The sequence below is a fragment of the Trichechus manatus genome, unplaced genomic scaffold (genome assembly GCF_000243295.1).
Source record: "Trichechus manatus latirostris isolate Lorelei unplaced genomic scaffold, TriManLat1.0 scaffold00117, whole genome shotgun sequence".
Lineage (NCBI taxonomy): Eukaryota > Metazoa > Chordata > Mammalia > Sirenia > Trichechidae > Trichechus > Trichechus manatus.
In genome coordinates this window covers 3,944,670-3,962,614 of record NW_004444053.1, presented here as the reverse complement: position 1 = coordinate 3,962,614, position 17,945 = coordinate 3,944,670, and the positions used below count along the sequence as shown (strand labels likewise).

Here is a 17,945-nt window from a genome sequence, read left to right as displayed (position 1 = left end):
TCTGCATGAATCTCTCCTCGCTCTCCATTCTCTGTCAGTTTTCTCATTCCATTTGGTGCTTGGCTGATTTCTTTATCTCTTCATTTGATGTTTTAGGTTTTCAGGATTGTTGTTTTCTCTGTTTGGCTTAGTTTTTCAGATCTTTGCTGTGGAGGGACAGCGTGGTGCTTCTGCCTAGAGCGCCATTTTGCCAGAAGTCCATGTGTTCTTTTTTTAGTGCTATTATAAATCTTCAGTTTCTGTTGTTAATAGGTACTATAAATAAATACAAGTGACTTTTGTATATTGACCTTGTGTCCTGTGACCTGGCTAAATCATTTTTTAGTTCTGGTGGCTTTCTTTGTAGATCTTGGGTATTTCTTAGTAGACAATTATTTCACCTGCAAATGGCAATAGTTTTATTTCTTCCTTTCCAATCTGCATTCTTTTTATTTTTCTTCCTTTATTGCTAGAAATACTGGCTAGGCCCTTCAGTATGATGTTGAAAATTACTGGATAGAGTGGACATCCCTGCCTTGTTGCTGATCTTAGGGGGGAAACAATAAGTCTTTCACCATTAAGTGTGATGTTATCTGTCAGTTTGAGGACATTCCCTTCTATTTCCAATTTGCTAAGACTTGATCATCAATGGATGCTGGATTTTGTCAAATGCCTTTCCACACATATTGGGTTGATTGTATAGTTTTTTTTCTTTAGACTGTTGGTATCGTGAATTCCATTGATTAATTTTCTAACGTTGAACCAGTCCTCCATTCAGGAAATAAACACCATTTGTTATTATTGTTGTTATTGTATGACATTGAGTCGATTCTGACTCATAGCAACCCTATGTGGTGGAGTAGAACTACCCCACAAGGTTTTCTAGGCCGTAGTATTTATGGGAGCAGATAGTCAGGTCTTTTCTCCTGCCGAGCAGCTGGTGGTTTCAAATCTTTCAGTTAGCAGCCTAGTACTTAACCATTATACCACCAGGGCTCCATAAACACCACTTCAGCATGATATATTGCTCTTTTTATGATTCTTGAGTTTTGATTAGCTAATATGTTTTTGAGGAATTTTACATCTGTACTTATGAGGGATTATTGGTCTGTAGTTTTCTTGTAATATCTTGGTCTAATGCTTGTGTTATTTCTATTTTAAACGTTTGATAGAATTAACCAATAAAAAGCTATCTGGTCCTGGAGTTTCTTTCTCTGAATTTCTTTAGTAGATATAGGAGTATTCGGGTTATCTATTTCTTGGGTGGTGGGTTTGTGGTTGTGTCTCTTAAGGAATTTATTCATTTCGTCTATATTGTTTAATATATGGGCATACAATTTTTGGCACTATTCCTTATCTCTTTAATGTCTGAAGGCTTGATGTTATTTTTCTCTGTGTCATTTCTGATTTTGGTAATTTATTTATTCTTCCTTTCTTTCCTAGGTTATTCTGGTTAATAGTTTATCAATTTTATTGATATTTTCAAAGAATAGCTTTTGGTTTCATATTTGATTTTTTAAATGTATTTTCACTGAGTACAAAATTCTAGGTTAACAGTTCCCCTCTCCCAGTACTTTATAAATGTCACTCCATTGTTTTCTGGCTTGCATAGTTTTGACAAGAACCCTGGTATAATTCTTATCTTTTCTCCTGTTTATGTAATGACTCTTTTATTGTCTGCTTACATTCAAGATTTTCTCTTTTTATCTTTGGTTTTCACCAATATGAATATAATATGACTAAGAGTGTGTGTGTTGTGTGTATTCATTCTGCTTGGAGTTCTATGACCTTGGATCTATGATTTGATGTCTTTCATTATTTTTGGAAAATCTTCAGCAGTTATCTTTTTTTTTAAATTTTATACTGCTGTAAGTAAAAGTTTACAGCACAAATTAGTTTCTTATTCAAAAATTTATACCTAAATTATTTTGTGACATTGGTTGCAATCCCGGCAATGTGTCAGCCCTCTCCCCCTTTCCCTTTATGTCCTGGAGAAATATCCATTTCTCCAGTTTTCATGTCCCTTCTGGCATGTCCATCTTTGCTTTTGGGCAAACGTTGCCCATTTGGTCTTGTATACTTGATTGAACTAAGAAGCTTGTTCCTCACTTGTGTTATTGTTTGTTTTAAAAGGCTGCGTAATCTTTGGCTGAAAGGTGGACTTCAGGATTGGCTTCAGTTCTGAATGAGCAGGGTGTCTGGGGTCCATACTCTCAGGAGTTCCTCCAGTCTCTGTCAGACCAGTAAGTCTGGCCTTTTTTTGTGAATTTGAATTTTGTTCTACATTTTTCTCCCACTCTGTCTGGGACCCTCTACTGTGACACCTGTCAGAGCGCTCGGTGGTGGTAGATGGGCACCATCTCATGCTTCTGGGCTCAGGCTTGGGGAGGCTGTAGTTCATGTGGTGCATTAGGCCTTTGGACTAATATTTTCCTTATGTCTTTGGTTTTCTTCATTCTCCTTTGCTCCACACGGGATGGGACCAGTAGATCTATTTTAGATGGCTGCTTGCAAACTTTTAAGACCCCAGATGCTACTCACCAAAGTAGGATGTAAAACATTTTCTTTATGAATTACGTTATGCCAGTTGACCTAGATGTCCCCTGAGACAATGTTCCACAACCCTCAGCCCCAGGAACTTGGTCCTGCAGTGTGTTTGGATGTGTCTAGGAAGCTTCTTTAACTTTGCCTTGGTCAAGTTATGCTGACTTCCCCTATATTGTGTGTTGTATTTCTCATCACCAAAGTTACCACTTGTCTACTATCTAGTTAGTTATTTCCCCTCCTTAACCCTCCCCTTCTTCTTAACCATCAAAGATTGTTTTTTCCTGTGTGAAAAGTTTTCTAGGTTTTTTATAATAGCGGTTGCATGCAATATTTGTCCTTTTGTGATTGACTCATTTCACTCAGCATAATGCCCTCCAGACTCATCCATGTTGTGAGATATTTCGTGGATTCATCATTGTTCTTTATTGTTGCATAGTATTCCATTGTGTGTATGTACCATAACTTGTTTATCCATTCATCTGTTGATGGGCACTTAGGTTGTTTCCATAGTTTTACTATTATAAAGAGTGCAGCAATGAACATGGGTGTGCATATGTCTATTCGTGTGATGGCTCTTATTTCTGTAGGATATATTTCTAGGAGTGGAATTGCTGGATTTTGTATTACAACGCACAATTTCTATTTCTAGCTTTTGAAGGAGGCGCTATATCACTTTCCCTAGTGGTTGTGTCATTTTACACTCCCACCAGCAGTGCATAAGAGTTCTAATCTCCCTGCAGCCTCTCCAACATTTGTTATTTTCTGGTTTTTTGAATTGTGCCAGTAATGTTATGGTGAGATGGTATCTCGTTGTAGTTTTGATTTGCATTTCGCTAATGGCTAATGATCACTAACATTACATCATGTGTCTGTTAGCTGCCTGAATGTCTTCTTTGGTAACGTTATCTGTTCATTTCCTTTGCCCATTTTTTCATTGGATTATTTGTCTTTTTGTTGTTGACTTGTTGAAGTATTCAGAGATTTTAGAGATTATACCTTTTTGGATATATTGTAGTCAAAAATTTTTTCCCATTCTGTAGGTTCTCTTTTTACTTTTTTGGTGAAGTCTTTTGATGAGTATAAGTGTTTAATTTTTAGGTGCTCCCAGTTATCTAGTTTATCTTCTGGTGTTTGTACATTGTTAGTTATGGTTTGTATTGTATTTAGGCCATGTATTCGGGCCCTTTGCATAGCCATTATCTTTTTAAGTATTTCTTCTGACCCTTTCTTTTCCTCTTCTGCTGTATTCTAATTACATGTCAGTCTATTTGATACTGTCTCACAGATCTTAGATGTTGTAGAGTTTTTTTAATTCCCTTTTTGTTCAGTGTGGATAATTCTGTTGACCTATCTCTTTTTGTTGATAGGTGCTATCAAGTCGATTCTGACTCATAATGCTTCTGAACAAAACACTGCCTGGTCCTGCGCCATCATCACAATAATTGCTATGCTTGACCCCATCGTTGCAGCCACTGTGTCAGTCCGTCTCATTGAGGGTCTTTCTCTCTTTTGCTGATCTGCTCCTTTACTAAGCATGATGTTCTTCTCTGGGGACTAGTCCTTCCTGATAACACATCCAAAGTACATGAGATGAAGTCTTGCCATCCTTGCTTTTAAGGAGCATTCTGGTTGTACTGCTTCCAAGACAGATTTGTTTGTTCTTCTGGCGGTCCATGGTGTATTCAATATTCTTCACCAAGACCATAATTCCAAGGCGTCAGTTCTTCAGTCTTCCTTATTCGTTGCCCAGCTTTCACATGCATATAAGGGAATTGAAAATACCATGCATGGGTCCTGTGCACCTTTCTCCTTAACATGACAGCTTTGCTTTCGAACACTTTAAAGAGGTCTTTTGCAGCAGATTTGCCCAGTGTAATACATCATTTGATTTCTTGACTGCTGCTTCCATGAGTGATGATTGTGGATCCAAGTAACATGAAATCCTTGAAAACTTCAGTATTTTCTCCATTTATCATGATTTTGCTTATTGGTCCAGTTGTGAGGATTTTTGTTTTGTTTATATTGAGGTGCAATCCATACTGAATGCTGTAGTCTTTGATTTTCATCAGTAAGTGCCTCAAGTCCTCTTTGCTTTCAGCAAGCAAGGTTATGTCGTCTGCATATTGCATGTTGTTAATGAATCTTCCTCAAATCCTAATGCCACATTCTTCTTCATAAAATCTGGCTACTCAGATAATTTGCTCAGCATGCAGATTGAGTAAGTATGGTGAAAGGATAAAGCCCTGACATACACCTTTCCTGATTTGAAACCATGCAATATTCCCCTTGTTCTGTTCAAGTGACTGCCTATTTGTCTATGTACAGGTTCCTCATGAACACAATTAAATGTTCTACAATTCCTATTCTTTGCAATGTTGTCCATAATTTGTTATGAGCTACACATTGAATGCTGTCACATAGTCAATAAAACACAGGTAAACATCTCTCTGGTATTCTCTGCTTTCACCAATATCCTTCTGATATCAGCAGTGATATTCTTTGTTCCATGTCCTACTCTGAATCTGGCTTGAATTTCTGGCAGTTCCCTGTTGATGCACTGCTGCAACAGCTTTTGAATGATCTTCAGCAAAATTTTACTTGCGTGTGATATTAATGATATTGTTTGATATTTTCCACATTCTGTTGGATTGCCTTTCTTTGGGATGGGCACAAATATGGATCTCTTTCAGTCATTTGGCGAAGTAGCTGTCTTCCATATTTCTTGGCTTAGATGAATGGGCACCTCCAGTGCTGCATCCTTTTGTTGAGATATTTCAAATGGTTAAACATCAGCTAGTTCTTTTTGGTACAGTGACTGTATATTCTTTCCATCTTCTTTTGAAGCTTCCTGCATTAGTCAATATTTTACTCCTAGAATCCTTGAGTATAGCAGCTTGAGGCTTGAATTTTTTCTTCTGTTCTTTCAGCTTGAGAAATGCCAAGTGTGTTCTTTCCTTTTGCTTTTCTAACTCCAAGTTCTTTGCACTTTTCATTATAATACTTTATTTTGTCTTCTAGAGACACCATTTGGAATCTTCTGTTCAGCTCTTTTACTTCAACTTTCTTCCGTTGACTTTAGCTGCTCTCCGTTCAAGAGCAAGTTTTAGAGTCTCTGCTGCAATGCATTTTGGTCTTTTCTTTCTTTCTTGTCTTTTTAATGACCTTTTGCTTTCTCCATGTAGGGTGTCCCAGATTTCATCCCATGACTCATCTGGTCTTTGATCATAAATGTTCATTGTGTCAAATCGATTCTTGAGATGGTCTCTAAATTCACGTGGGATATACTGAAGGTCATATTTTGGCTCTTGTGGACTTGTTTTTTAATTTTCTTCAGCTTCAGCTTGAACTTGCACATGAGCAATAATTGATGGTCTATTCTGCTGTCGGCCTCTGGCCTTCTTCTGACTTTATCAGTGCATCTCTATTGCATGTTTGATCAATTTCAGACTTCAGAAGTTGGTAAAAATCTTCAGTGTCTTCATCTTTGGCATTAGTGGTTGGTATGTAAATTTGAATAATAGTCATTGTGGATTGAATTGTGTCCCCCAAAAATGTGTCAACTTGGCTAGGCCATGATTCCCAGTACTGTGTGGTTGTCTGCCATTTTGTGATCTGATGTGTTTATCCTATGTGTTGTAAATCCTAACCTCTGTGGTGTTAATGAGGCGGGATTAGAGGCAGTTATATTAATGGGGCAGGACTCAATCTACAGGATTAGATTGTATCTTGAGTCAACCTCTTTTGAGATACAAAAGAGAGAATTGAGCAGAGAAGAGAGGGACCTCCATTACCACCAAAGAAGTAGAGCCAGCAGTAGAGTACATCCTCTGGACCTGGGGTCCCTGCTCTGAGAAGCTCCTAGACCAGGGGAAGGTTGATGACAAAGACCTTTCCCCAGAGCTGACACAGAGAGAAAGCCTTCCCCTGGAGCTGGTCCCCTGAATTCAGGCTTCTAGCTGCCTAAACTGTGAGAGAATTTCTGTTTGTTAAGGCCATCCACTTCTGGTATTTCTGTTATAACAGCACTAGTTAACTAAGACAAAATTTGGTACTGAGAATGTATACTGCTCTAACAGATACCAACAATGTGGAAGCAATTTTGGAACTGAGGAATGGGTAGAGGCTGGAAGAGTTTGAAAGTACCTAATAGTAAAAGTCTAGATTGCCTTGAAAAGACTATTGGTGGGATTATGGACATCAAAGACAGTTCTGGTGGGGGCTCAGAAGAAAATGAGGAGAGCTGTTAACACCGAAGACAGCGCAGATGGTGAGAAATAGCCGCAGAGAAACGGCAGCAGCAGAACCAGGAGACCAGCATGAAGATGGCGCGGGAGTTACCCACGGAGAGAGATGAGTGCTTTCTTGCCAAGGTTTACTGGCAGAGTGGGGTACCTCTGGGCACTTATCAGTAGAGCTAAAGAGCTTTGGAACTCTTGCCCGAGCAGGGCAGATGCCAGCTGGCCCTAGGGCCCAAGGAGCTGAGAGGCTGAGGAACCAGGAAACAGAAGCTAAAGAGACAAGGAACACAAGAAGCAGAGCTGCCTTAGTCTCAAAGGTTAGGGCCACAACCTCTGGGATCTCGAAGAGTGGAACCATGGTCTGCTGGGTCTCAAAGGATGGGGCCACCACCTCCTACGTTTCAGAGAGTAAAATCTTCACCAGCTTGGTTCCGGAATGTGAGATGGGGCCAGATCTGCTGCCCAAAGCTGAGGGCGCAGGTCTGCTGTGCCCAAGGGGCAGAAGAAGGGCCTGCCAGAGCTGGGCCAAGGGGTAAGGTAGTTGCTCAGACAGACTAGGAGAATGGGGCGGGCCACCCAAATGCGAGGGAGCAGAGTTGCTGTTCCAACTCTGGTCTGGAAGGCAGAGCTGAGGCCCAGGGCCAAGAGGCCTCCACCCAGAATCTGGAGAATGTAGCCGACATCCAGATTCTGGAAGGACCATTGCCTAAATTGTCTCAGAGAACAGAGGACTATTTTCAAGCCTTGAGAGCTAATGTAATATGTTCTGCTGACTTGCTTGGTTCCTGTTACCCCTTCTTTCCCTCCAGTTTCTCCCATTTGTAATGTAAATGTCTGTCTTTTGCCTGTTCTACCATTGTACTTTGGAAGCAGATATCTTGTATTCTAGATTTCACAGATGAAGAGGAATTTTGCCCCAGGATAGAATTTGAACCTAGAGTCGATTTAAGACTTTTGGGATGATATAATGAGATGAATATGTTTTACACGTGGCAAGGAAGGACATGAATTTTGGGGGGCCAGAGGGTGTAATGTTATGGATTGAATTGTGTCCCCAAAAAATGTGTGTCAACTTGGCTAGACCATGATTCCCAGTATTGTCTGGTTGTCTACCATTTTGTGATCTGATGTGTTGTAAAGCATAACCTCTATGAAGTTAATGAGACAGGACTCCTGGCGGTTATATTAATGAGGCAGGACTCAATCTACAGGATTAGGTTGTATCTTGAGTCAGCCTCTTTTGAGATACAAAAGAGAGAATCGAAAAGAGAGAAGAGGGACTTCCATCACCACTAAGCAAATAGAGCCAGCAGTGGACTGCATGCTTTGGACCCGGGGTCCCTGCGCTGTGAAACTTCTAGGCCAGGGGAAGACTGATGACAAGGACCTTTCCCCAAAGCCAATAGAGAAAGCCTACCTCTGGAGCTGGTCCCCTGAATTTGGACTTCTAGCCTCCTAAACTGTGAGACAATAAATTTCAGTTTGTTAAAGCCACCCACTTATGGTATTTCTGTTAAAGTAGCACTAGATAACTAAGACACTGAGTCTGGTTCTATTGATTGCTTTGTCTCTTGACAGTGGCTTGTTTTTCTTACTCTTTCATGTACTCATAATTTTTTGTGGAAGTTAGAGACTGAGGTAAATACTGTCTATATCTGGAAATGTTCACAGCTTTTTTTTTGTAAGGCCTTTAACGCAGGGGATTAAGTCATTCTCCTCAGGAGTTTAGCTGGAATTGGTTACCTTTGGTAAATCATCAGCTTCAAATTCTTCTAGCATTACCTGTAAAAAAGGATAGAGGAAGGGTGGCTGTTTGGTTCTTTGCCAGAGGGTTTTTCTCAGTGTTCGTGATCTGTACTCAGCTTTAGGCTTTCCTGGTGTGCTTGTGCCCTAGAAAGGATATCTGTCCTAATTCTTAACCCTCCCCCAATAATATACTGCTATTATTTGTTACTTAGGATTCCTGGTGGCACAGCGGTTAAGTGCTTGGCTGCTAACTGAAAAGTTGGTGGTTCGAATCCACCAGCCCACTCCACAGGAGAAAGATGTGGCAGTCTGCTTCCATAAAGATCATCTTAGGTGAAGGGAAGGACAACACACAATACAGGGGAAGTCAGCACAGCTGGATTAAACCAAAAGCTAAGTTTCCTGAATACAACCAAACACTTTGAGGGGACTATTGTTTCGGGGAGCATCTAGGTCAATTGGCATGACAAAGTTTATTAAGAAAATGTTCAGCATCCCACTTTGGTGAGTGGCGTGTGGGGTCTTAAAAGCTTGTGAGAGGCCATGTAAGATGCATCAGTTGGTCCCAACCCACTTGGAGCAAAGGAGAATGAACACCAAAGACAAGGAAAATAGTAGCCCAAAAGACAAAAGGGCCACATAAACCAGAGACTCCATCAGCCTGAGATCAGAAAAACTAGATGATGCCTGGCTACCACCAGTGACTACCCTGAAATGGAACACAGCAGAGAGTCCCTGGTGGAGCAGGAGAAAAGTGTGGAGCAGAACTCAAATTCACATAAAAAGATCAGACTTAATGGTCTGACTGAGACTAGAGGAACCCCCGAAGCCATGGCCCCCCAGATGCTCTGTTAGCCCAGACCTAAAACTATTCCCGAAGCCCACTCTTCAGACAAAGATTAGACAGGACTATAAAACCTAAAATAATACCTGTGAAGAGTGTGCTTCTTAGTTCAAGCAGATACATGAGACCAAACGGGCAGCTCTTGTCTGGAGGCAGGATGAGAAGGCAGGAAGGGACAGGAGCTGGCTGGATCGACACGGGAAACCCAGGGTGGAAGGTGGAAATGTGTTGTCACGTTGACAGGGATTGCAACTAGTATCACATAACAATCTATGTGAATAAATTTTTGTATGAGAAATTAACTTGAGCTGTAAACTTTCACCTAAACCACAATAAAAAAAAAAAAAAAAGATTACAGCCTTGGAATCCCTATGGGGCAGTTCTGCCCTGCCCTTTAGGGTCACTATGAGTAGGAATCGACTGAATGGCACACAACAACATTTGTTACATGGCTCTTGCTAGTCTGGTTGAGGTGTTAAAGCCACCCACTTGTGTTACTTCTGTTATAGTAGCACTAGATAACTAAGACACTGAGTCTGGTTCTGTTGATTGCTTTGTCTCTTTACAATGGTTTGTTCTTCATTAAGTCATTCTTCATTATTTTGACTTAGGCTGGCCCTGTGTTCATGAGTCTTGGGTATGGGTCTTGATAAGTCATCCTGCCCACCTTTCCCCAGTAGTAGAGGATTTTTTCCTGTTCTTTTCTCTCAGCTGCCTTGGGTCTTCACATGTGTTTTAGGTGTGACAGGACTTGCTGACCTTTTCCAAGTGGCTTATGTCTTTTTTAGCAGACATAGGAGCAAAGAATCTGTGTTAGGTTTTGTACCCTTTCCCAGGTGGCAGCTGTGCCCTCTCCCCAGAAGCACACTACTGAGAGAAGTTGTCTTGCATCTCCTGTCCTGTCCCCAGTCTTTCTCATGAACTTTCTCATGAGGTCCATGGAAAAGAGCCTGTAATTGGGTATAGACTCCCCTAGCATCTGCACCTTCAGGGTTCTATAGTTTCAGGCTAGCTCACACTTTAGTAATTTGTTTAAATTTTTTAGCTGCAACCTTACTTGCTTCTATGGCAGTTCCATCTTCCTCCAGTGCTTCTCCTGTGTAAGCTAGTGCTCATGACCTCTGTCTCCTTGGGGTTGCCTATTCTCTTTAGATGTCATGCTAGTTGATTGCCATGATACCTCAACTCTCTTGGGGTTCAAAAAAGGGTACAATTTTGTAAATTATTTGGATTTTTCATTCTTTCCAGCTTTTTAAATCCTAAGAGGAAATTTGAAGTTCTGTCAACTTCTCTGAATCACTACTTGACTACTGTGATAGTACCTTAATCTCACTACTTCTGTCCTTCCAATCCATTTTCCACATTGTAATCAGAGTAACAATTTCTAAACACTTACTTGAATGCTCTGTTTTTCATCTCACTTCAGGGCCTTTGCACTTGCTTTTTTTTTTTTTTTTCGTCTAGACCACTCTTTCCCTCACCTCTTCAGCTTACATCAAATAACTTCTGTGCATCTGCAAAATTATCTTTCCTCAGAGAAGCCTTCCTTGACAATTACCCACACTGAGATTATATCAGGTCCACCTCTTTATATGCTCTCATGGTACTCTGTTCTTTTTTCTCTTATAATAAGTATACGGTTACCATTAAATAACTTTAGAATTGCTTCTTTACTGTACTTAATCCCTTTTAGAACATAAATTTCATGAACCATCTCTTTCTTGTTCACCAGTCTATATCTAGTGCTTAGTCAAGAAATATTTGTTAAATGAATAAATAAATAAAGTTGAAAAATAGTTACCTGCTGAGATCAATGGAGCTAGTGATAGAATTACAGTTTTTTATAAATGTAACAAATATGGGTTTTCCTCTGTGGTAATTGTTCTAGAAAGTTAACAAATGAGTGATAGACCCAGCCTCCTTAGAAGGCTAAAATAGGAAAAAGAACCAAAATTAGAGTCTGTGGAGATAGATTTGTACTCTTTAATGAAGAGCCCTAGAGTCTGACTGCAGTGTGGCTATGGAGTGTAGATACAAGTGTGAATGAAAAATTAGGTATGGATTTATCAATTTAACTTAAAGAAGAAATTTAAGTTCACTGCTTTGGCATGGAATGAAGAAGATTAAAGTATAATGAGGGCTCAATTATTAATGTGATTTTTATAAACTCAGTGAAAGATAGCAATAAAGATATGAAAAGGATGGTATAAATAAATGCTTTAGACTTCCCGTGGAAAAAAAGTAGAGTGAAATTTTTTATAATTTCTTTGGTGATGATATGGAGCCCTGGTGGAGCAGTGGTTTAAGCGCTTGGCTGCTGACTGAAAAAGTTGGTTGTTCGAACCCACCAGCTGCTCCGTGGGAGAAAGATGGGCAGTCTGCTTCCCTAAAAATTACAGCCTTGGAAACCCTATGGGACAGTTCTCCTCTGTCCCATAGGGTTGCTATGAGTTGGAATTGACTTGATGGCAATGGGTTAACAGGTTGATAATGATACAAAATAAAGTATGTACTTACACAGATTTTCTCTTCTTTTTAGCCATTGTTTTGTAACTAAACAATGAGAGATGTTTTTATAACCAAATTTTCCTGGTGTTGCTACCCTTAAAAATGTGAATGCAGGGCTTACATTACCAAGTACATTCTCTCCTCTATGATTTTTTCACTCTAAAGGAAAGTCTCCCAAAGCAATTTTATCATCTCCTAAAGCAGAGATTGGCAAACTTTTCCTGTAAAGGGCTAGAAAGTCAGTATTTTAGGCCTCGCGTATCATACTCTCTCTGTTGCAACAGTATATAAACATAGCATGAAAGCAGCCATAGACGGTATGTAAATGAATGAGCGTGGCTGTGTTCCAGTTAAGCTTTATTTATGGAAACTGAAATCTGAATTTCATATTATTTTCACATGTCATGAAATATTATTTTTCTTTTGATTTATTTTTAACCATTTAAAAATGTAAAACTGAAAATAATTCTTAGCTCATGGGTAGAATTAAAACAGATGGTGAGCAAGATTAAGCCCAATGGCCATAGTTTGTTTACCCCTATCCTAGAGTTTCAGCTCTTACTTGGAGCCCAGCTTCTCTCCTGAGTTTTGTGGTAAGATTTTCAAATATTCACTCAATATTATCTCAAAGTAAATGTAACAAAAATTAAGCTGATTCTTTTTGGTCCTGCTCTGTTTTAGACCCACTTTTCCATTTACAGGGCTTAATTAATGGCACCTACATCCCCCTTACTGACTGTGTAGAAAATAGGCCTAAGATTGCTATCCTTAGGAAGGCCTGTTTGCAAGGTTCGTCATTGGCTAGTGTCTGGGAACTTTGATTTTAGGAGTATTCCTACCATTCCTTAACTGATAAGGGTGGTTTACTGTGCCTGAAGTGTTTGTTGAAATAGTGTTGTTTATGCTGAACACCTACTTTTCTTCTGGGAGTCTGGAATTTTGGTACATGCTAGTCAGGAAGTGTGTTTATGACCAGCCCCCGATAAAACTTTGAGCACTGAGTATCTAATGAACTTCCCTTGTAGGCAGCATTTCACGTGTGTTGTCACAGTTTGATGCTGGAGGAATTTAGCATGTCCTCTGTGACTATAGGGAGAGACTCTTGGAAATTTGTACCTGGTTTCCTCTAGACTTCACCCTATATGCCTTTTCCCTTTGTCAATTTTGCTTTATATCCTTTCACTGTAATAAATCATAGCTATAGTGCATCTGTATGCTGAGTTCTTTGAGTCTTCTAGCAAGTCACCAGACCTATGGTAATCTTGGGGACCCCCAGCACGTTGGCCAAGCCAGCATCCTAAGAGTCATCCTCAGTGTTTTCCATCTTCTCATCCAAATGCTTTTATTTTAACCACTTACCCTAAATACCTCTCAAATTATTCTTTCCTCTTCAACTTCTTTATCCTTTCTTTGATTCAGACCAGGATCACATCTCACCTGTCTAATGCAATATATTCCTAACTGCCTGCCTTTGGTTTCTGCCTATTCCGGGCTATCCTATACAATGCCCCTTATACCTTTATTCATTTGTAAATTTATTTATTTGCTTGCTTGATTGCTTATTTGTTTATTTGATGCTAGGATGACCACATTAGGCCTGGACTTAAAATCATTCATGGTACTCTACTGCCTACAGAATAATGTTAAACTTACTAGCAGAGTATTGAAAGCACTTAATAATTTATCCAGTGTCTATCTTTATAGACTCCTGCCACTCCCCAACATATTCTTTATGTTATGGCCATACTGAACCATTTCCCTAAATAGGCTGTTTTATGCCTAAGTGCCTCTCCACCTGCTTTTTCCTCTTCCTGCTATGGCATTGCCTTTCTTCACCAGAACACAGATTGTTGCTCATCTTTTAAGACTTTGTTCCTAATTTGAAGTCTACTGTTTTTCTAGGTTGGTTAGTAGTTCCCTCTAGTTGCTTCCAGAGTACGTTACTCGTTTCTTTTTTTTTTTTTTTATCACATTGTATTTTAATTATTTGTCATACTTGTCTGTTCTCTTTTTAGACCATGTAATCCTTGACGGCCACGACTAGATCTTATTTGATTTAGCACAGGGCCTGGCAGTTAGTAGGTGGTGCACAGTAAGAGTGTTTTCAAGGATCAAATGTATTTTGTCTTCTAGTTGAAGCTATTGAATGAGGAAGAGAGGGAACAGAGGAAATGATGTGGGAATATGTATTTTCTCCTCAAAAGTTTTATTTCATGGAAGTTTATAGATTAAAATAGGAATATATAGATAAGGGCATAATTACTTATAAAATACATGTACATTATGATAAAAACAAAGAAAAAATCACTTGTAATCTTTTTGCCTTACTTTGCTACAGAACCTCACTGCATTTTTATTATTATTTTACATAGGTGGAAATGGATATTGTTGAAAAACTGGTAAAAATGATACCGTGTGAACATGAAGATCTGCTGAATATCACCCTCCGGCTTTTACTGAATCTGTCCTTTGACACAGGACTAAGAAATAAGATGGTACAAGTTGGACTGCTTCCCAAACTCACTGCACTTCTAGGTATGCTTTTTAAAAACCAGCAATAGTGTTGCTTGGACTTTCCATCATTAGTGGAAAATTGAGTTCTATGTTAAATAACCTGCTGGACAAAAAAAAAAAAAAAAAAATTCTAAATGTATTCTTTGATTAGGACTATGGGAACTGAATAATAAAAATAAGCAGAAGAAATTACTGAAAAATATTCTGTACCAGGATTTCCGTGGTACTGTGAAATGAAATGGGATAAAAACATAACCCTTTGACTTCATTTACCCATGTTAAACCAAACTGAAGGTATGCAAGTACTACCAGGGAGCAAGAAGGAAAAATTATTTTCTCTTCTGCATATTTTAAAAAAGCAGCTGTAATTTATGTTCTCATATTCTGCCACACTTTTTAAATACTGTTTACAGATACATGAATTTGTGGAGCCTTTTTGTCATTGTTAAGTAAAAAACGGCATTTTTGTATAGCATGAGTTAGAAAATACTGTATTGGAGGATACAACTTACAATAAGTTAAAGTTCTCTTTTAGGTATTAACAAGGTCTATATAGCCAGGAAGAATTCAAAAGTAACTCTTCTGTGCTCTCGTACATAATATTAACCTTCTTAACAGAGCATCAAAAGCCCTTTGTTATCGCTCCAGTATCTGTCTTTATAGACTTCTGCCACTCCCCAGTATATACTTTATACTATGGCCATACCGAGTTCCTGGATGTTGTAAATGGTTAGTATGTTCTACTGGTAACCAAAAGGTTGTTGGTTCAAATCCACCGAGTGGTGCCTTGGAAGAAAGGCCTGGTGATCTACTTCTAAAAAATCAGCCATTGAAAACCCCATGTATGTCACTTCTGCTTCTGACACACATGTCATCACCATGAGTTGTATTTGACTCGATGGCAACTGGTTTTCTTTGGATGGCTATACTGGAGCACTTGCAATTCCTTAAAGAGGCTCTTTTATGCCTAAGTGCCTCTCTGCCTGCTTTTGCCTCTCCCTAGAATGTCATTGCCTTTCTTTACTGGAGAGCAAATTCTTACTCATCTTTTAAGACTTTGTTCCTTTGTTTTAGTTAATACAATTTTATTCCTTTTTTTTATTTTATTTTTTTAGCTTCTCTATATATTCAAATATTTTCAACAATTACCAATAGTAATTTAATCTTAAGTAGTGGGATAAAATTAAGTTTATACTTAACTATGCAGTATCTATTAATCCAATATCTCATTGACATCATCTTTATAATTCTAATGATTTCATTTATTAAATGTTGCCATGTGCTTTATATATATTATCTTATGGAATCCCCATCTGCTGCCAGAGTTTGATTTATTAACTACTACATGATTAAGTAGATGAGACAGAGGCATAAATAAAAATTCCAGGTCTCAAAGCCCCCTCAAAAAATAAGTTTTAGGGACGACCACCCTACTCTTTCTCACCCTTTTGCTAGGAATAGGAAAAAATGTAGTCCACTGGTAAATACAAGAGCATTTATTCCATTGGTCAGTCCACAAATATTTTGCAGGAGTTTTGTTATACATTTTAGAAGATACTCTACTGAGGAGGACTTTCAAAAACTGCTTTGGGTAAACCAAAGCAATGAAAATACTTAGAGAGGAAAAGAAAACTTTAAAATTGATGAGCCTTGAATTTCATTCATGCGATCCTCAATTTATCATGTATCTGTTGGAATTATGTGTCAAACATAAGGTCAGATTCTCAGTGTATGAAGATAAATAGTACAGATCTTGTCCTGAAGAAATTCATAGTCTAATAGGTTTGTTTAGTATTCAGTCACCTACTTTTAGAAAATATTTACCTTGTAAGATATGCTGAGGAAGCAAATAATTTAAAAGTTTTTTTTTTTGAAAATTACTTGCATGATAACCATTTCATTTCCTTTTAACAAATAGTAAATTTTTGGATATAAGATTTTGTATTCAATATGTAGATATTTTCTTTATTTCTTCTAGAACTCAATTTCTGGAGTCAGACAGTCTTATTAGAATTGTGACTGTTTACTTCTAACTATGTGACCTTGAGCAAGTTACCAGAACTCTTTGTGACTTGGATTCATTCCTTCTCTCTAAAATGAGGATAATGATTGTAATCAGTTTAGAGTTCTTTTGAGGATTAAATGAGGTATTACATGTAAAGTACTTAGAGTAGTACCTGGCCCATGGTATTTTCTGATAAATGTTAGCACTTACTATCATTTTTCTTATTGTCATTATCATTATTATTCTTTGGTACAAAGTAAACATTGCTTAAGTGTTGTTGACTGATCTTTCTCTGAGTATAAATACTTTTCTCATAGATATTGTCTTTGTTGTGAAAGTAGGTAACATTATTTTTACTTCCCTGTAATGTACGTGCAGTTCAATTCAATTTAATGAATTCAGTAAGATGTTGATAACCCACGGTAGCTAGGCCCTGTGCTAAGTAAGATAGAGAAGTGTTTTTCATTCTGTACGTTTATTGTGATTCAAAAGAGAGAAAAGTTCCCACATTGGCAGGAGTAGAATTAGAAACACTTCATAGAGAAGGTAACATTTGAGATGTACATTGGAAACTGTCATTTTAACAGGGCGATATTTCCAAAGGAAGAAGGATAGATACTGTAGAAAGTATTTCAGATAAAGTGATCAACATTACTTAAGGCATAGATGAAGTTAGGCCAGTATGAGGAAGAATATTGCTATTTCAACTAGGGCATAGAATATAACTAAGGAAATAGTGGGAGATAGGTTTGGAAAAGTTTAAGTTTATGTCTTATGTGGTATTATGAAGTTTAATACTATGCTAAGGCATTTATACTTAACATAGTTGATAGTGGGAAACATTACAGGGTTTTGAGTTGGGTCCGTCATAATCAGAGCTCTGTTATAGGCAAATTAATCTGATGTCACTGTATTGATGGACTAAACCTAGAGTCTAAAAATGAGGAGAACCAATAGCCTGTTGCAGTAGGCAAGACAAGAAGTAAAGAAAACCTCAATTAGAGAAGAAATATGAGGCAAAAGGAAAAGGCAAAGGAGATGTATCACATGGTTCCTATTTGGATATGGGTAATGATAGAAAAGTGGCATAAAGGTCAGTGAGTGTTAGAATCCTAGTGCCAGGAACAGAAATAGAGAAGTCTGAAGGAAGTGGTCTGAGGGAATAAGTGATGGATTTGGTTTGAGATACACTGGAGACATCTTGGAACCCTGGTGGCACAGTGGTTAAAATGCTTGGCTGCGAACCAAAAAAAGGTCGGCGGTTCAAACCCACCAGCTGCTCCGCAGGAGAAAAATGTGGCAATCTGCTTCTGTAAAGATTTACAGCCTTGAAAACCCTGTAAGGCAATTCAGCTCTGTCCTATAGGGTCACTGTGAGTCACAGTTAACTCGAGGGCAGTGGGTTTGGTTTGTTTTGGAGACATCTTATCTGTCCAGTGTGCAGATGGATATTGGATGTAGAGATCGGGAGGGTTAATTTTTTTTTTTTTTTCCCTTAATGTCAGATAGGTGAACAAGAACAGGAAGAGGAAACCACTAAAGAAAACAAAACAGCCAGAGGGAT

The 17,945-nt window shown here is 38.5% G+C and overlaps 1 protein-coding gene across 4 annotated transcripts in view; it reads left to right on the top strand.

Annotated features, from left to right (window-relative positions):
• The window catches only part of KIFAP3 (kinesin associated protein 3), a 249,379-nt gene that overhangs the window by 83,040 nt on the left and 148,394 nt on the right, over positions 1–17,945 (top strand). For all 4 annotated transcript variants that reach the window (XM_023738447.1, XM_004384098.1, XM_023738449.1 and 1 more), the window contains exon 10: positions 14,235–14,397. In XM_023738447.1, the coding sequence (XP_023594215.1) occupies positions 14,235–14,397 (163 nt within the window). The remainder of the gene's footprint in view (positions 1–14,234; positions 14,398–17,945) is intronic.